This window comes from Hippopotamus amphibius, chromosome 2 (genome assembly GCF_030028045.1).
Source record: "Hippopotamus amphibius kiboko isolate mHipAmp2 chromosome 2, mHipAmp2.hap2, whole genome shotgun sequence".
NCBI classification, from domain to species: domain Eukaryota; kingdom Metazoa; phylum Chordata; class Mammalia; order Artiodactyla; family Hippopotamidae; genus Hippopotamus; species Hippopotamus amphibius.
In genome coordinates, this window is record NC_080187.1 from 185664097 (window position 1) to 185682999 (window position 18903).

Below are 18903 nucleotides of genomic sequence, written 5' to 3' on the forward strand. Positions count from 1 at the left end.
GGGAGGGACATTTAGGTTACATAAGTTATTTTTCGGGGGTAGGATAGTGGGCTCATGGGTATTCACTATTTTAAAAATGAAAAAAATTCAGAGCGATAGATGAGTGGGGGAAAAAATAGTAAGATGCTAAAATTAAATAGGCCAAGAAAGAAACAATCTATGGGATATTAAATGTCTCTAACTATTAAGAGTGGATTTTTGTTATTTATTTATTTGTTTATTTATTTGGGGGGTATAGTTGCTTTACATGGATTTTTGTTTTAAATCTAGAACTTATACACCCAAAATAAATGTTGTTCTTCAAAAGTACCCATCATATATGATTATAAGCATACGCATTCCAGAATTTGTGACCACTGTTTTCCTTTCAGAAATAATTTATAAGATACTCTAGAAACTAAGTGTTCCTACTAATCATAAAAAGCTCTTTTCTTTTACCAAATGAGCACTGTCCGGTTTAATGACTAAGTGAGGCTCGGCACAACTTTCAGTTGTTTCATAAAATCAAATCCATCCTTTAGAGGTGACAATAATCACTGCTAGGCATGTTTAATAGAATATGCAAGGCAATCTCCAAGAAGCGTGTTGGCAATGGCAGCATCACTGAAACAGGAGCATGGTCACTACTCAAACCACAGCATGAGTGACATCCCATGCAAACATTCAAGGAGCGTGACAGTCTCGTGACGCGGCCTTGCTGAATGCAGCGACCTGCAGTGGGTTCAGAACGCCCAGAGAAGGCACGCTCATCCAAGCCCAGGAGCCACTGGTGAAAGGGATCTGGGGAGGCCCTCTAGCTGTGGCCTTCGACCAAATGGTAATCTTGACAGTTATGATCGTGATGTTACTGTCTGCATTGCCTTTAATGTTTCAAGGCCATACCATATCTAGTACGTTATTTTACTGTCCTATTAATTCTGTGAAATACTGCTAGTATAACTGGCATTCATTCTACGTTTGACAGATAAGCAAACTGAGATAGTGAAATCATTCAGAGTTACACAGCTATTTTTATGCCAGGGTCCGATCCTGAATTCAAGCCCCCTGGCTTTCAGCTCTGTGTTTATCCCTCCAGTTCAAACTAAATATGAACATTTAAACCAAAATCACCTGCTCTGGAGAATAATGAGGAAGGCAAACTCACACGCAAATCTCAGAAACAAGACTTACTGCGAGCTGCAGAGCCAATTCAAACTGCTTGTCCTGGAGAAGCTGTTGGATTTGGGTTGCCATGGGGACTGGAATGAGTCTCCAAACAAAATGGTTGCTGGCCACATAGATAATGTTTGATCTAGAGACAAAAGTCAGAGGATTAGTTAAAGAGCACTGGCTTTATGAAGACACAGATGACTTGAAAGCTTTGGAATAATATGGCAGCTACAAAGAATGAAATTCCTTACCCTCCCGAGGTAATGAAACGGGGCCTTTGCAATTCAATGCTCTGGACCAGAAGCCTCGGCTCGAATGTTCGGATCTCCACATATCGAGGCAACACTGCAATGATGTAGGGAGGCTGGTGCTCTGCACAAGAGAGAACATCTTGAGTTGCAGTTCTGCTCTAAGGCTTTAGGTTTATGGACTGTTTCAGCTTCTCATTTCTAAGCTGCACTTGGATCTCCAAATGGTCCACTAGTCAAATACCAAGCCAGGGTCCTACACTGTGATATACAAAGAAAAAAAAAAGTTTTGTCTCAGTGATGCTAAGAGAAATCTCCAGCACAAAAAGGATGCATCCAGCTCTGCTCAGAGCGACCTAACTCCGCTCCTACTGTTTCCCCGAGAGAACTGGGTGAAAGCGTCACTGGCTCCTTTCTCATCAGTCACAGAGCCAGGCCAGACCAAGGCCAGCTGCAGCTCCCCTAACAATGTGTCAGTGGGAGAACGAGGTTACATAACTTCTTTCATTCTCTTAGGAAAGGCAAAAGGAGAGCAACTTCCTTTTTTTTTTTTTTCACCTAAAATTATGCTAAAGAAAGAGATCCACATTTCTGGCCAATATTGTTTCTGCTTGAGATTTTCACAGCAAAAGGATGCAAAACTCCACCTGATGCTCAATGGTTCACAGGGAAGGCAGCTGGATGGCATTCTCAGTGTAGGCATTTCCTTACATGAGGTAACTAGTGTGTCAAGTTCATAGAAACAGAAAGTAGAATGGTGCCAAGGGCTAGGGAAGGGTAGAATGGTGCCAAGGGCTGGGAAAGGGAAAATGGGTTCTTGTTTAACAGGTATAGAGTTTTAGTTTTACAAGATGAAAAAGTCCTGAAATCTGTTGCACGACAATGTGAATATACATAACACTACTGAACTGTGCACTTAAAAATGGCTAAGGTGATAGATTATATGTTATGTGTCTTTATAAACCACAGTTAAAAATAAATTTTTTTTAAACTAGTAAAAAATGAACCACTAGATGGCATAATTATTATATAAAAATTTTACCTCAAAGAATATATGAATAGTTTCTTAGTGTGACTAACTTGCTATAAATTTATTTTCCTTGTTATTTATTTTCAGATAAAAAGTTTTTCATATAATACTTGCAATTTATACTCTAAATGAATAGTACAATAAAATTTCAAAGCCAGAAGAGAACTCAGAAATGAGGAAACTGAGGCCTTAGTAATACCTTCATTTGTTTGAATGCTATTGTTATGTTGATATTTTTCATCTTACCAAAAAATACAATTAAATAGCATTTATTTTGTATTAGTTTTTTTTTTTTATGCTGTCTTCATTTTAAAAAGCTATTACAATCTTCTTTCATGTTAATTTTCTCCGTCTTTTTAAAATCTGGCCCACTTTAATAAGGTCTAAATGAATAAGAGAAGTAATCTCTACTAGAAACCCTTTTGGTTGTCACATCTTTTTTTTATTTAGCTGCATCTTTTTTTTTTTTTTTTTTTTTTTTGGCACACGGGTTTAGTTGCTCCGTGGCATGTGGGATCTTCCTGGAGCTGGGATCGAACCCGTGACCTCTGCATTGGCAGGCAGATTCTTAACCACTGCGCCACCTAGGAAGCCCCTGGTTGTCACATCTTATCACTTGTGCAGCCTCCCCAAGTCTTCGACAACAGAGATGGTCTGGATCTCTGCTTCTTCAAACTTGGCAGACTGGCTGGCATCCAGCAGGCACGTAATGAGTGGCAGACAATGACAGTGATTCATCTCTCAGCAAGCATTTACTAAAAGGCTATGACGTTTCAGGCACCATCCAAGTGGACCGAGACACGAGCCCACAGCTCACAGAGCTCCTGCGTGGCAGAGGAGATACACAACTCACTGCATCCACTGGGACGGTGCGGCCAGCAGGACAGAGAAACCTGAACGGGCAGTAGGAGCACCAAGGGGGAAGTGACTAATTCTGCCCGCGGGTCAGAGAAGACTTCAGAGAGGAAGTGCCACCGAATGGGGCCTTGTCATATGAGTAGGACGCTGCTGGGCAGAGAAGAAAGGAAAAGGTAACAGCATGGACGAAGGCACAGGGATGGGGAGTCCTTTCAAAATGACTGGAGTCTGGGTGCAATCGTGAAGAGGAGAACAGAAACAGAAGCGAAATTTAAAATGTACTCCATTCTGAGACATTTAGTCCTCTTCCTGTCAGATGCTGTTCTCCCACCCTACCTAGGAAGACCGTCCCCTCCCTTGGCAAGTTAAGGCACAAAATTGTTTTTGACAAACACTGCCAAAGGGGCTGGGCACTAACAAAGGTCTTAAAGCAGGACTCCCACGCTCGGGGATCAAAACCTGCTTCCAGCATATTACATACAGCTTCACCTAATCTGCCAAGGTTCCTCTTCTGAAAGGAAAACAAGGGTCCCTAGAACATCATGAAGCTTCTCATGAAGCTCTAACATCCCTCTCAAACTTGTGAATATACATAATCTTGAGCCCTATAAAATACTGTCCTTTTGATTTATCTTCCTTCTGGTCTATTCATCTCTCATTACCACCAGAATAACCACCCTAGAACATGATGCTTTTATCAATTCTACCATTTAGGAATCTACTGGCCTCTCAGATCTTCACGTGGGCCTCTAACAACGGGCCCCACCCTCATTCCTCCATAGTCCACACCACCTGTTTCGGCCAGGTCAGTCTCTGGAATGCCTGCCCACAAATCAGCATGTCTTCTGCATTTCTGCTTATTTTTCAAACTATTTTTTTCTGCCTAAAATGAAAGAAATTTCTCTTCAAGCTAGATACTAAACCCCCTGCCTGCTCTAGTCCAAACTTAATGAAACTTCTTACTGACTAACTGAACAATGAACTTCCCCTTTCTCAACTACCGAATCTCAACTCATCTGATTTAACACCCTAAGCAAGGCCTTGTTTCGTCCCGTCATCCAAGATGTAATCCTTATCCCCTGAGCTAGAGCCCTTAAAGACAGCGTATCTGTATGCCCCTCCACAGCAGGAACTAAAATGCTCACTCTTCCAACTAAAAGTTGCTGGGAGCGTGGTCATATGCTTCCAGGCAATACCATCTCAGAGAGCTGGGAGCCTGAGGCAGGCACAGGGGCAGAAATACCTCATGCATAGGACAGACACACCTGAATACACCCTGTGCCTCTAAGCTACAGAAACAAGAGCAACAATAACCACCACATCAAATTATAGGGCTAAATAAAGAATTTCCACGAATTTCCACACATAGTCTATTTGGCAGAGGACACAATAAAACCACTTAAAAAAAGGTAAAAGAAAAGGAACTAAGAGGTAAAAATAGCAGTAGACAATCACTTCCTAAAATGCACAATTCTGTTTACATTTTTCCCCCTCCGGGGCAAAATCCAATTTCCTACAAAAGCCAGAATATCCCCTTTCTTTTTTTGGGGGGAGCGCACCATGCAGCATGTGGGATCTTAGTTCCCTGATGAGGGATGTAATCTGTGCCCCCTGCAGTGGAAGCGCGGGGTCTTAACCACTGGACCGCGAGGGAAGTCCCCAGGATATCCCACTTTTAATAACCCGAAAACACTTTTCTACTTACAGGAAAGGCAACTGAGAGTAAATGACACTGGAAACAACAGCCTGCTAAAGCTATGAATGGGGCTCCATGCTGTGAGGGTGGCACAGCCCCAGCCCAAAGTGGGAAAGAGCAGCTACGGTGCTCTCACCCATGGCCACGGGGATGTCCGTCCAGTTCAAGGCACACTTCTGTGTGCAGGTCCCCTCCTCGTTGAGCACCACGGTGAGGTCATCCTGACCCACGGCCACCTTTCCGTCTGCCAGAGGTGCAACTAAGGGCTCCAGCTGTTTTCCTGTTGGAAAGAGCTCTTTGTTGGACCCCTTTCCATCCACCTACAGGAAGACACAAAGTGAGTCACCCATCATTTTCCAGCCAGAGGCATGAACACGGATGGCCTGGAAAAATCAAGTTAAAACCCCAAACATACAGAAGCTGATAATACTCCTTGTTTGGTATAAAGAAATATAGAGTCTGTTATGACAAAGTTTGTCATCACAATGTAGAACCAGTTCCCTTTTTTCTAACATGGAGACAAGCATCTAGCCTGGCAACTAACAATGTCAAGTGCTGGCAAGGATGCAAAGCAATTGGAACTTTCATAAGATGCTGGTGAGAACACAAGATGGTACAGCCATTTTGTTTGTTGGCTTCTTATAAAGTAAAATATACACTTACCATGGGACCCAACAATCCCATTCCTAGGCATTTGCTCAGGAGAAATGAAAACCTGTGTTTACACAGAAATCGGTGTGCAAATGTTTATAGCAGCTTTGCTTATAATGGCTAAAAATTGTACACAGCTTTGTCCTTCAACTGATGAATGGATAAACAAACTGTAGTACATCCATAAAATGGAATACTCCTCAGTCATAAAAAAGAATATATTGACACACATACACAACACAGATGGATGTCAGATGCATTATGCTAAGTGAAAGAAGCCAGGCTCAAAAGGCTACATACTATATGATCCCATTCATATGACATTCTGGAAAAGGCAAAACTATGAGAGATGAAGAACAGATCAGTGGTTACTAGAGGCTAGGATGTGGGAGGAGAGCTGACTTCAAAGGGGCAGCATGAGGGAATTTCTTGGTGTGATGGAACTGTTCTGACGGGGTTTTTTTTCTCTCTTTTTTTTGGCCATGCAGCATGCGGGATCTTAGTTCCCTGACCAGGGATGGAACCCATACCCCCTGCAGTGGAAGCATGGACCACTGGGCCACCAGGGAAGTCCCCTATTCTGAATCTTGACTGTGGTAATCATTATACAACTCTAGGCATCTGTCAAAACTCAGAACCCCACATCCAAAAGAATAAACTTTACTGTATATAAATAAATGAATACATTTTGAATAACCTGGTCCTAAAGCAAGATTTCTCACCCTCTAAACACGCCACCCTCAAGAAAGTGACGGCAACACCTAAGGTAGTCAGAGGAATGAAAGCCCTCCTCCAACTTCTGGCTTCATCCCTAACCCCTCGCAGACTCTTCACAAGCACCCATCTGCCTAGTTGCTATGCAGTCGGTTACACAGCAGTAACTCACCTAGGAGCTTGCAGTTCTGATGCTGATAAAATTAGGCTAGTCCAAGAATATAAATAGGGAACAAATATATTAACTAGATAAACAATGAAGAGCTCACACAGCAGGGAGTAGGGAAGTGGGAGGTGGGGAGAAAGACTTCTAGGACTGCCAAGTCTGGATTAGGAGAGGGGTATGAAGCTAAGGAATTTATATTATTCTATAAAATGAATGGTATACCAACCTTTTCTACATACAGTATACATATTGGAGGGAAACAAAACAAAACAATGTCATGGATATTTACCACTTACGAGAAAAAGCAGGTTACAGAACAATGTGTATAACATGGTATTTCTCTAAATAGGGCAGATGTCCATTACCAAAAAATTCATAGGGATTACTTCTGAGTGGGAGAATTATGGATGACTTGTACTTCTTTTATTTTCCTTATCTATATTTTCTTATTTTCTATAATAAACACATATGGCTTTTGAAATAAAATAACTTTTACAACAAATATACTAAAAGATTTTGGGGGGGCAAGAAACTCAAAGTCTTAGAAATACTTAAGTTAATACTAAAATTAGTATCTAATTCTTCAGCACTGAAGCCTCAAGACAGCAGTCCATGATAATGCTACTGGACAGAGGCAAGCAGTCCTAATTATTCAGCCCAATAGCTAGATATAGGATGTGGATATATCATTACGTAGAGAATTGAGAGGTGACTCTGCCTGGCTTAAGATACACAGACACCTTATTTGTGAAAGATGTTTAGAGCATGAAAATAACCAAACATACAAACATAAACCCTGTTATGCCAAAAACTCTACTTAAGACACTCTCTTGACCTGCCGTTCAGAATAGTCACCTTCCCCAAGATAAACTGATATCTGCAAAATAGTAAGTCTTACCCTTATTAGGTAGTAGTCTCTCTTGAAACCCACACAGAGAGAATTTTCACACCATGCCATGGACTTGGGCACATCTGGTACACTAAAGTCCCCCTGGAGAAAGAGAGCAAGAGTTCAACTGGAAAGATGTAAAAGGGAAAAAAAAAAAAAGAAATGACCTCCTGTTTTTCCACCCCCATTCTGCAAAATTACTCTCACCCTCATCTAAATACAATTCTCTTAACACAAGGCCAGGAAACCATCCATAATAAAAATACAAGCCACCCATGAACTGGACAAGGTGCGTTTGGAAGAGGTGAAAACCCACTTCGATGTAAATCAATCTGCAGAGATGCAGAATTGTGCTACCCCTGCCTCTGAAGGCCAGGAGACTTTGACAAGTGGGCACAAGTAACTCTCAGGTACTCATAGCAGAGCATTCATCTGGGGAGAACACCAAGACTGGGCTCCTGAGCTTCACAGGAACTGAACAGCAAGTCTTGCAAGCTGTGGGTCAACTTAGCAGCAGCTCCCAACCAACCCGTGGACCAGCTAACAGGTGGACTTTACCTGCAATTCATGAAATTCCCTGTCTTTCCAGAAATAGAGCTGCAGCTTCTTTTTCACAGCCACACACATCCGCAGCACCTCCTCCCCAGTCTCTGTGTGCTGGGAAGAGACACCCAGAGCAAATGAGGACATGCGTACAATGACTCCAGAACTGACAACTGTACTAGAGATTTTCTACCCTGAAACGGCTACTCATCTGAACATCCCCTGTCATACAAAGTCACGCTGCCCGAGAAGCTGAGCCACAGCACACCATACTCTCTAAGATATTCTCAGAAACAACAGGTTGAGGAGCGCTTCCTCCCCAAGGGCTGCCAGTCAGAGGCCCCGGCCCCGGCAAATCTCATGGACGTTCATCATTTAGACAGCAAAACCGATATAACTGCTTCCTCTTTTTTTTCTTAAATGCTGCTTGCTCAGGGCTGTCAGTACCTGCAGGGGCAGGGATCAGCCTGTGTCAGTGAGAGCAGGCCCACTTTCAATCCTTTAAAGGAGTGGGGGGACAGAAATGCCTAAGCACGCAACAAATGATGCCGCGTCAATATAGACCGTAAGTGCTAAAAAGTGATCAAAGCTGAGTAAAGGGGTGACGCAGAGTCTGAAGAAGGTACGGATGACGAACTGGCAAAAAACAGGAGAAATGTCTTTTCTGAATAACGAAAACTCCCTAAAGACAGACCACAACGATATGTTTGGAACAAGAGTCAATTTAATGCCCTAGAGCTATGTTCATGTACTGTTACAGATCTGACTTCCCACTAATGGTCTGTCCACTGGCAAGTGTTTTTGTCCTTGGTTAGCTGCCTCCTGAAATACAGCTCTCCGGTGGTCTAACTAGCACACACACAGGGAACACAAATGTTTCAACTTCAGATCACCATATTAAGGGGGTAATTTCTCTAATGCAATTCAAAATCAAATATTTTCTTTGGAGTTTCTGCTGAGTTTGGATATCACTGTTATTCTTCCCATCTAATGGTAGGAATGATGTAGGAAATGCTGTACCTATTAAAACACGAAGTCAAATTTCATCTTGCCTACACTTACCTGGAGGTCGCATGTGAACAGTGATGCTCCCTTTGCCTTGGAGACCGTAGTGATTTGTTGAAATGTCAATAGGTCATGGACATAAATATTATTTTCTGTTTGGAAGGAGGTAAAACACCACTATAAATTATCACAATTCTCTAGCATAGCCATCTTCAAGACAAAAGAAAAAAAATTAACCGTGTAACAACCAGAAGAACCAAATGGCAAATGCTGGTCAAAGATATACCTTCAGCTTCACTAACAATGACTTATTCTGGTCCATGACCAGTACAAAGCATTTAGGAATTCACTTAGTCTTCTAAACTTGCATATTTTGTTCCTTTAAATTTGGGCTGGCTTGAGTTAAAGAGCTCCTTCACTTCCAAAGGGCACTCTTATACTCTTTCTCAAGTCTGGAAACTTGTGATGTAATATTTGTACAAGAAATTCCTTTCAAAGCTACTCACATGAGGAGGCTCCAATAAGAGAAAGGAAACCCCCTGTGGATTTTGTGCAAACCCATGACAAGGATTTCTTTTCTAGCAAAGCAAGCACAATAATTTCACTTGGGCCACGTAGCTAGTTATAGTTACTTTAAATGTTTCTCTCGTGACTAAAAACTAAGTTTAAAATGATTCTACCATTTGGGGCCTGGGCTGAACAGTACAGGGCATGAGGCAACTTTCTAGTTCTTATGCTTGTCAAGAAAAGGCCTCACTGGCTGCCTTCCATGAAACTGTGGCTTTTCAAACAAGGCCTTAAATAGCCTGGCTCTGGTCCCTCACCTGTCTCTCGCCACTTTCCACCACATACCCCAAGTTTCACCAGACCTCAGGGCCTTGGCTTAAGCTGTTCCCTCTGCCTAAAATGCTCTGTCTACCCCTCTCTTCCTGTTGAAACCCTAGCATCCATTAGACAATGCTGTCCCTCCCACTACTAAGATCCCATGACACTTTTTATAAATTTTCATTGTAACTTATCACACTGTAACATGAGTACTTTCTGTCTTTTTGGTCTTCAAAATCAGAACCTAAGTTTCAAAGATAGAAACCATGTCTCATTCAACTTGGTATCCCCAATGCCTAGAGTAGGGCTCAATAAATACTGAATGAATGAATGAAGTGACACTTCTTGAAGAACAGAGCTCATGATATGGGGGATGCTGGTGCCTTTATTACCTGCGTACCCTGCCTTATCTGGTTAGGAATGTGTCTGTTTCATCGTCAAAGAACATCTATCAAATTAACCATGAAAGGGTTAATCAGGTCATAGCTTTTGTTTCCTGACACATGAAATACAAATGCAACCCCTTTTCTTACCTAACAAGCTGACCAGAATCTTAAACTGGGAAACCACATGGATCTGGAAAATAGGAAATCATTAGACTCAAGCATTTCTGACAAGGTTTAGCAAATGTTCATTTTAACTACAACACTAAAAAGGGACTAAAAAGCCCATATCAATGACAAGGATCTGAATTATATTTAATCACAATTTCTGCTCGTGAAAGAGCATCTCAGGTACATGATGGATGGACAGAGATCCCTGCATAAATAGGAGGACAGAGAGCAGAGGATCCAAGATGAATAAACACTTTTACCAAAGTTCTAGCTTTGACGGAGTCTCACAGAAGTCAAATATTCTTGTAGCAACCACCATCACGGCCTACCTGCTGTATCTTCTTGGAGAAGTTCTTATTGGATTTCTCTAGTGTCACTTCAAACCTGTTGCAACCTATGGGAAAGAAACAAACATTCACATTCCCAAACAAAAGGGTACATATAAAAATAACTACCACAAAAAATGCTGCTCCACCCTGCTCTCCTATATGAATCATAAAAAATTCCTGAAAGACTAGAAGTTGGAGATTCTAGAAGCTGGAGTTGCCAGTTCTCTTTACTGAGTTTAGTAAGTTACTAAGTATAGTAACTCCAATTTCAGAACAGAGGGTTTCATGCACCTTCACTTGGCATTAGCAGAAAGGACCACACCACAGTTTACTGAAGCTGCAAGGTACTTAGGAGGATTTTATCCTACATAATAGTACCTTGGCAAAGTATTTCACCAAAAGAGTGTAAAAAGGAACAGTCAAATATAGGAGCCCAAGCAAGGAATCCCAGCCCAAAGCATCCTTAGACCTAGACAGACTAACTAAATCCCAGCAGCTACCCTGTGTCCTGCATCACAGGACAGAGCAAACAACACCATCCCCAGAGCTACAGCAATTTAATGCATCTACACTTACTGCCACTCTCAGGTGATGCTACATCTGCTGACACTGTTGCAAAAAAGGGGAAGAAAGTTATAGACCATAAAAAAAAACACGCAAAAACGTGAAGCCAGCCTTGCTGGGATGACCAAAATATTTAACATCAAAAGTCACCAAAGAGTCAAAAAGAGAATAATTATCACAATAATAACAGCAGTATCATTAACGAAGCAATAACTAAGTTCCAGGCCCTGGATTTATTTATTTATTTATTTATTTATTTATTTATTTGGCTGTGTTGGGTCTTCGTTGTTGCACACAGGCTTTCTCCAGTTGCGGCAAGCGGGGGCTACTCTTCGTTGTGGTGTGCAGGCTCCTCATTTTGGTGGATTCTCTTGTTGTGGAGTACGGGCACCACGTGCGTGGGCTTCAGTAGTTGTGGCACATGGGCTCAACAGTTGTGGCTCACGGGCTCTAGAGCGCAGGCTCAACAGTTGTGGCGCACAGGCTCAGTTGCACCGCGGCATGTGGGATCTTCCTGGACCAGGGATCGAACCTGTGTTCCCTGCATTGGCAGGCGGATTCTTAACCACTTCGCCACCTAAGAAGTCCCCAGGCTCTGGATTTTTAAACTTATGTGTATTCTCTGTAACCTCACAACCACCCCAAGAAGTAGGTATTATTATTCCAATTGCATATCTGAGGAACCCGACAGGTCAAGCAGTTAGGTAGCAGCCAGTGAGAGAAAGCCCAGAGGTAAACTCAGGGCTGACTTTACCTAAAGCCTGTGTGCTGAGCCCACACCCTGCCACACGCCTCCCAGCTCGGGGAGAGACCATTTACAGTGCTCAAATCGGTGGAGATTCTTTGAGGCAGCCACAAGGGCCCACACCACCAAAGCTGCTCTTACTTCCTCCGCACGTCCCTCAGAAGAGGAGACCACAACGAGGCCCTGGAGTTGTGGGAGATTCAGAGACCTGCCCTGTATTATGCCATTACATTTCACAAGAAAAAAAAAAATCAGCCATTGCTGCTTGATAAAGAGTCCTGCATTTGAAAAGGACTTTATTACCTCTAACAATCCTCTTGAATTATCTAGGGCAGAGATTCTCACACTTTCTGGCCTCAGGACCCCTTCATCTTAAAAATTACTGAGGACCAAAACTTTTACATGGGTTATAGCTACCAATGTTTACCATATTAGAAATTAAAGCTGAAAAATTTTTAAAACATGTATTAACTGCCTTAAATATAACAGTAATAAGCACATTACATATTAACATAAATAACATATTTTTATGAATAATAACTATTTTTCCAAATTTAAAAGAAAAGCATTGTTGTATACTTTTGTAAATCTCTCTAATGTCTGGCATAACAGAAGACAGCTGACTCTCACATCTGTTTCTGTATTTAATCTGTTTTGATACGTTGTTCGGTTGAGGTATATGACAAACATCTGTCCTCGTGTGGACATTTCGTTGGAAAAGGGAGGAATATTTTAACAGCTTTTTCATATAATTGTGGATCTTCTTTGATGCTATACCCAAACTGGACAAATGGAGTTTCTTGCAATCTGGAATCTGAAACCTATGAATGAACTTTTCTATAAAAGTCCATAGGTCTATCTCACACTTTGAATGGCTCTTTTATGCATGCTTGCTTTAGAAATTTCCTGCGTTGGAAAATATTGGTTCACATAGCTATGCAGGCTTTCCGAACGTTGACACATTTTGTTATAGGGTTGAAAAAAAAAATCATGCTCATCATTGCCCTTAATCTCATCAGGAAAAGCTTGAAGTATTGCGAAGCTGTCACGCTCCTGGGGGTGGATACTGTTTTTCCACAATTCTAATTTTCTTTTGAAAGCTCTGTCTATCAGTAGTAACAAGTACTGCCAGCTATTCTCTTTGAAGCGACAGACTCTCCTTGTTCATTTTTGAGAAAACATCTACCAGACACCCAAATGGTCTGAAGAACCACAGTCTATCTGTTAGTCATTCCCTCAAGCAAAAATGAGGCTCCGTGAAGTAAGTGGTCAGCTCAGCTCGTTACTCCAACAATCACACGAGTGCTTCTCCCTGAGACAGCCACTGGGCTTCGGACCTCGCACACAGCAGAAGTGCTTTACATGACTTCCCGTTATATCACAGAGATTATTGAAAAGAGGTGTTCTTAAAGGTCAAGATGTAATAAAATTAATACTTCGTACTGCCCCACAAAGAACATTCTTAAGTGAAACTGGCAGGAGGGAAGAAAAAAGCACTGTGAGTACACACTGGGGAAAAACACAACTGCTAGGACAGCGTGCTGCCGACAAGTTTGCTGACCGCTGTCCTGAACTTGTTTTAAGGGCAGCAGTTTTAGCTGCCTTACTTTTGTACCATCAGTGCAAATGTCAATAAATGTCAGTGAAAAAACAATAATGTTTTAGTGTTACTGTGAACGTAAGTTTTGATCTGAAAGGATCTTGGGGAACCTCCCAGGGTCTAGAAACTGCTGACTGAAAAAAAAATCCACAACCTAAAAGTTGAGAATTACGTTTTATTCTGTAGACTTGCTGAGGACTTAAGCCTGGGAGGAGCCAGGATATACAGCAGTTTGGACAAAAAAAAAAAAAAGGTAGTTGAACATCAAAAGATTACTGCTATTAAGCACTATTTACAATAGCCAGGACATGGAAGCAACCTAAATGCCCATCAACAAATGAATGGATAAAGAAGATGTGGCATATATATACAATGGAATATTACTCAGCTATAAAAAGGGATGAGATGGAGCTATATGTAATGAGGTGGATAGAACTACAGCCTGTCATACAGAGTGAAGTAAGTCAGAAAGAGAAGGACAAATATTGTATGCTAACTCACATATACGGAATCTAAAAATGGTACTGATGAACTCAGTGACAAGAACAAGGATGCAGATACAAAGAATGGACTGGAGAACTCGAGGTTTGGGAAGGGGCGGGGGGTGAAGGGGAAGCTGAGACGAAGCAAGAGAGTAGCACAGACATATATATACTACCAACTGTAAAATAGATAGTCAGCGGGAAGTTGTTGTATAACAAAGGGAGTTCAACTCAAGGATGGAAGATGCCTTAGAGGACTGGGGCAGGGAGGGTTGGGGGGGACTCAGGGTGGGGGGAGTCAAGGAAGGGAGGGAATACGGGGATATGTGTATAAAAACAGATGATTGAACTTGGTGTACCCCCAAAAAAATAAAAAAAATAAAAGAAAAAAAAAGATTACTGCTATTAAGAAAATCAGACTTCTCAAGTTTCTATGCATGGGAAGATGCAAGAGTCTGGGCTCAATGAGATCATTCCTTTGATATGCACCTTAACTATCTAGGGCCAGTATCCTGTTTTCCTCCCTCCTGAATCCCCTCAGAGTGTACAGTCTGAGGCTGCAGTGGCTGAGGGCTTGAGGGCCACAAAGTCTTTTATTTACTGATATGGCAGGTGACATTTTCCTCCACAAGACCAAATTTTGAGAATCACTGCTCCAGGGTAAGGTGTCACTGAAACAAAGTTCTTAACACCTTAGATGAGAAGTCATCTAACTCCTCTGTTTAAGCTATCAATACGAGTAAACTGAATTCTCAGAGCAGACTGAAGCCTAGAGACGTTTGTGAACTCACAGGAAGGAGATGGCTCAGATCAGATCAGAGTCCAGGTCCCCTTAATCCCAGTCGTCCCATGACATCTTATTACCTGCTCTTTCCCTTCCCTCAGAAAGATAATCTAGTTGCAGCCTTATCAAGGTTTTGATAGGGACTGAGTAAAGGGACAAAGTAGGTAATTAAATAATTAATCCCACTAGGGGATTGTAAGTAAAGAAAAAAGTATGGGAGACCCTTGTAAGTTAATGACCACTCAAGAAAGCACCTGTGCTTAACCACAAACCCAAGCAGGCCTGCTCAGCAACAAAACCATGCAACAGAAGCATGAGACATGCCTCAAAACAATAAAACAATGGTGGCGTGAGACCACATCCCGCCCAGTGAGCTCAGTAAGTTAATGATTTCTAGGACACGCTCCTCTGCACGCACTAAAAACAAAAATATAAGGAAAAGGCGACATGACACCTGAGATGATCTGCCACTGTTCGCATATGTTACTGCCTTTTTGCTCACTGCCACTGCGCCATGACAGTCCTGGCTTGGCCATGTAGGGACAAGAAAACTCCCTCGTCTGCCGTGGAGGAGTAACTGATGATGGAAGCGTGACACCTACTCAAGAATGAGGAAGAAGGTGGTCTTTTCCCCCTCCCCACTTTTCCTTTGATTATAGAACTGTAGCCCACTCGGTTCTCGGGGGTGGCACTCTCTCGCCCCCCCACTTATGAGGCTTGCAAGTATCCTATTCTAATAAATCACTTCTCATCTGTCACTGTGCCCCTCGCTGAATTCTTTCTGTGCTGAGATAGAAAGAACTGGAGTGCCTCAGAGCACCCCTCCAAATGCCACCTAACAGTTTCAGTTTGGAATATCTCAAATTTAGAAACCCAGTTAGTTCTACAGCTGATTCATGGAGGCCCAGGTCTATTTCTGGCCCATAAACAGACCAGAGCTGGTCCAGAACTGAACAGTTCTTTAAGAGTACAGGGAGAAATGAAGTTACTAATCAGAGTCTGATTTCCTAATTGTCTAAGGTAGGTTAATATTGCTATTCAAGTTACCTGTGGGGAAACGGAGGAAGATTAACTAACTTGTCAAAGGTTACATGGTGAACTGGTCACAGGGCAAGGAATAGTTGCTACCAGGGTTCCAAGTCAGATTAACATTGATATTACCAGTTTGAGTCTATACTGAGTTGAAAAGTTTATTTTTATAGTTTAGTTTTCAATTCCTCACCACTTACACAGAAATGATATACTAAACAAATTACTTTATCCGAGTATTTAGTATTTGATGGCACAAAGAACTGATTATCTCTTGGGATAAGAATATTAGGCTCTTTCATCCCTCTGCTTTGCAAATCATCTGAGCCTACAGTAGACAGTCAAAACACAGTTGCTGGATGCCGAATAAAATCAAAGGCAGGCTTAATTTTTAAATTACAGACTGGGCTGATGTCACAGAATACAAATATTCTGGCTCTGAGAACCAAAAATTTAAAGCAAGGGCCAGCAAAGTACTGCCTGTGGGTCAAATCCAGTCCTGCACATGTTTTTGTAAATAATGTTTTACTGGTACACAGCCACACCCATTCATTTACATATTGCCTACAGCTGCTCTTTTGCTACAGTAGCAGAGTGCAGTAGTCAGGACAGAGATGCTATGATCTGCAAAGCCTAAAATATTTTCTATTTGTGTAAGTAGATAAGGAAAGGAGTACCTGAAGAAAGAGAATCAGTCATGGTTTTCTTGACATAAGAGAAGCCACTTTTGGCCTGTGCCATTTTGTGATCTAGGCCTGGCCACAGTGCTTATCCTTGGACAGAGCTCAGTAATGACGAACTTAAGGCAACAAAAGAACAAACCTTTATCAGCCAACAGAAGTAACAATAGCAAAGATAACAAACCGGGTGTAAAGACTGCCAGTTCTGTTTCAATGGTAAAGATGAGCCTCGCTTTCTTGAGATTTTGCAGAATTTAAACCCCCCTAAGGTGCTCAACCACCAGATCCACTGGAACCTAAGCGATGCTGCTGCTGACCTTTTCAGACCCTCAGTCACTTCACTTAATCCTGGACTCTCACCTACCCAAGCCCCTTCACGAATATGCATGTACCCTTAGCTTAAAAACTTCCTCAGTTTTGCTGTTCGGTGAGACACTGCTTTGGGAAAGATCCCTGGTGTTTTATTTAAAGCAATAAAGCCTTACTTCTCCCACTCTCTGCCTTGGTTATGTCTTTTGGCTCAACACCCACTAAGAGGTGAACCCAGTTTTGGGGTAACATTTAGTCATTTTTTTGGAACAAGTTAGCTGACTACTGATTTAAAGGAAAGCTGAAAAAATTAGAAATGAAATAAACCTTATTTTGATCTTCTGGTTTCTCTTCTTATCCCACCACGGAACCTGACCAGGTACCTTCCTCCTTCCCTACTGCACCAGCGAAAGGTAGCAGAATATGCCACCCCAAAATATGCTACTCTGGCACAAGGATTATTTTGAGCTGAAGGTAACTGAGAAGAAGCAGGTACAAGAAAAGCTCTCTGCTCTCCCCCACTTGCCAAAGAGCAAGACACAAATTTACAAAGGTAGCTCCCCTCTCCTCTCTACCAAGGACAATGTTTAATCAATTTGGAGACAACTCTAGACCCCTATATTAGCCCACAGACTGCACCAGAGGAATCTACATGACAAACATCTTCAATCAGTTCCCCCACATATTTGCCTTCCCATAATCTGCCCCTCTAGAAACTCAACGTCCTTTTCCTTTGTCTTGTTGCTTCTGATTTACAGGTCCCCATCCAATTGACCTAAGACGGGTACAGTAAAAAAGAATTTTTTCCTGTGGTACATCAGTAAGATACTCTTTTTACCTAATATGTTACCCTTGCTACAGGTTCCAAAGAGAAGGCTCCATTTCCACACTTACATTAAGTTATTTACTATGGAAAGTTATATATTAGGTTGAAAGCTATCAGATTTTGTTTTTTCTAATATAGCCAAATAATTGCAATTTCTTATGGTTCAACCCATTCTGGCATTAACAACTGATCTCCATACTCTGTAGCTCCAGGGTAAAATATCTAAACACATCTATTTTCTACAAAGAGAAAAGAAATAAAATTAGGAAAAGGGAGTAAGATACTTTTTTCCCCACTAGAGGGCACTCTAACAGAATAACCATCAAACACTTTTAGTTATTCTACATTTTTACTGACAAAGAAGTATCTGATTAAAGTTTTAGTTTTCAAAGTCCTTGCATCTGACCCCAACAATTTTGTGAGGTACTTTACAGAAGAGGAAACAGGCATTGGAAAGGACCTGCTCACAGTCATGTGGCTGAGGAGAAGTGACGCCTGACTCAATCCCAGCTCCCCTCTTGTCCTAGTCCACCGCGCAGAAGTTTAACAAGATCTTTAAAATCAATGGCTCCTAATTTCTATCCCTACTACCACGCCACTTACATGAGAATTTTATTCCCCTCAGTAATATTTTTTATTTCTGGCATGAGTCTCTAAGAAGTGAGACAGGAAAAAAAATCTAGCTCCACCTCCCAGATGAGGGTAGGGTAAATATAGTCTGAAAAAAAGAGAAAATCCCGGAGATTCTCACAAGTTTCTCCCCGCTTCTCCACTGCGCTACCACCAACCCCCAGTCACTCTTTTAATGGTCCAGGAATCTACGGTTGTATGCAAGCTATCTTTCTTTTTTTTTCTTTTTCTTTTCCTTTTTTAACATGAGCAGTAAGCCACCTCACATTTGGTTCTGAAAAGTTGGCACTTACCAACATCTTTCCGAATCCTATAGAGAAGAAGATGACCTTGCTTTGTTCCAACAAGCAGCCATTCCTCTGGAAAAGAAAAGGACCATCAGCTTTAGTGAGACCCTATTTCTTTAGCTGCAGCTTATAATCAGAAATCAAAGGGTTGAGAAAATGAGTTGCTTTTGATAGTAGGTGTTTTGCAAAACTAAGGAATGTTTATATTCAAGAAATGTTTGAGCGACTTTCCTGGAGGTCCAATGGTTAAGACTCTGCACTTGCACTGCAAGGGACGCAGGTTTGATCCCTGGTCGGAGAACTGAGATCC

At 41.8% G+C, this 18903-nt stretch overlaps 1 protein-coding gene across 6 annotated transcripts in view; it reads right to left on the reverse strand.

The window, feature by feature from the left end:
* Positions 1-18903, reverse strand: part of VPS39 (VPS39 subunit of HOPS complex) — a 48197-nt gene that overhangs the window by 21467 nt on the left and 7827 nt on the right. For 2 of the 6 annotated variants that reach the window (XR_009051358.1, XM_057722154.1), the window contains exons 2-11: positions 18600-18665; positions 11234-11266; positions 10658-10722; positions 10308-10350; positions 9007-9101; positions 7960-8058; positions 7411-7503; positions 5118-5301; positions 1401-1521; positions 1171-1291 (exon numbers count right to left, since the gene is read on the reverse strand). Coding sequence is in view for 5 of the 6 variants with exons in the window: in XM_057722154.1 (XP_057578137.1) it covers positions 1171-1291; positions 1401-1521; positions 5118-5301; positions 7411-7503; positions 7960-8058; positions 9007-9101; positions 10308-10350; positions 10658-10722; positions 11234-11266; positions 18600-18665 (920 nt within the window). In the remaining variant the exon portion in view is untranslated. Of the gene's footprint in view, positions 1-1170; positions 1292-1400; positions 1522-5117; positions 5302-7410; positions 7504-7959; positions 8059-9006; positions 9102-10307; positions 10351-10588; positions 10723-11233; positions 11267-18599; positions 18666-18903 lie in introns of those variants that run through there. The other 4 variants (XM_057722156.1, XM_057722155.1, XM_057722157.1 and 1 more) reach the window with 4 other exon arrangements.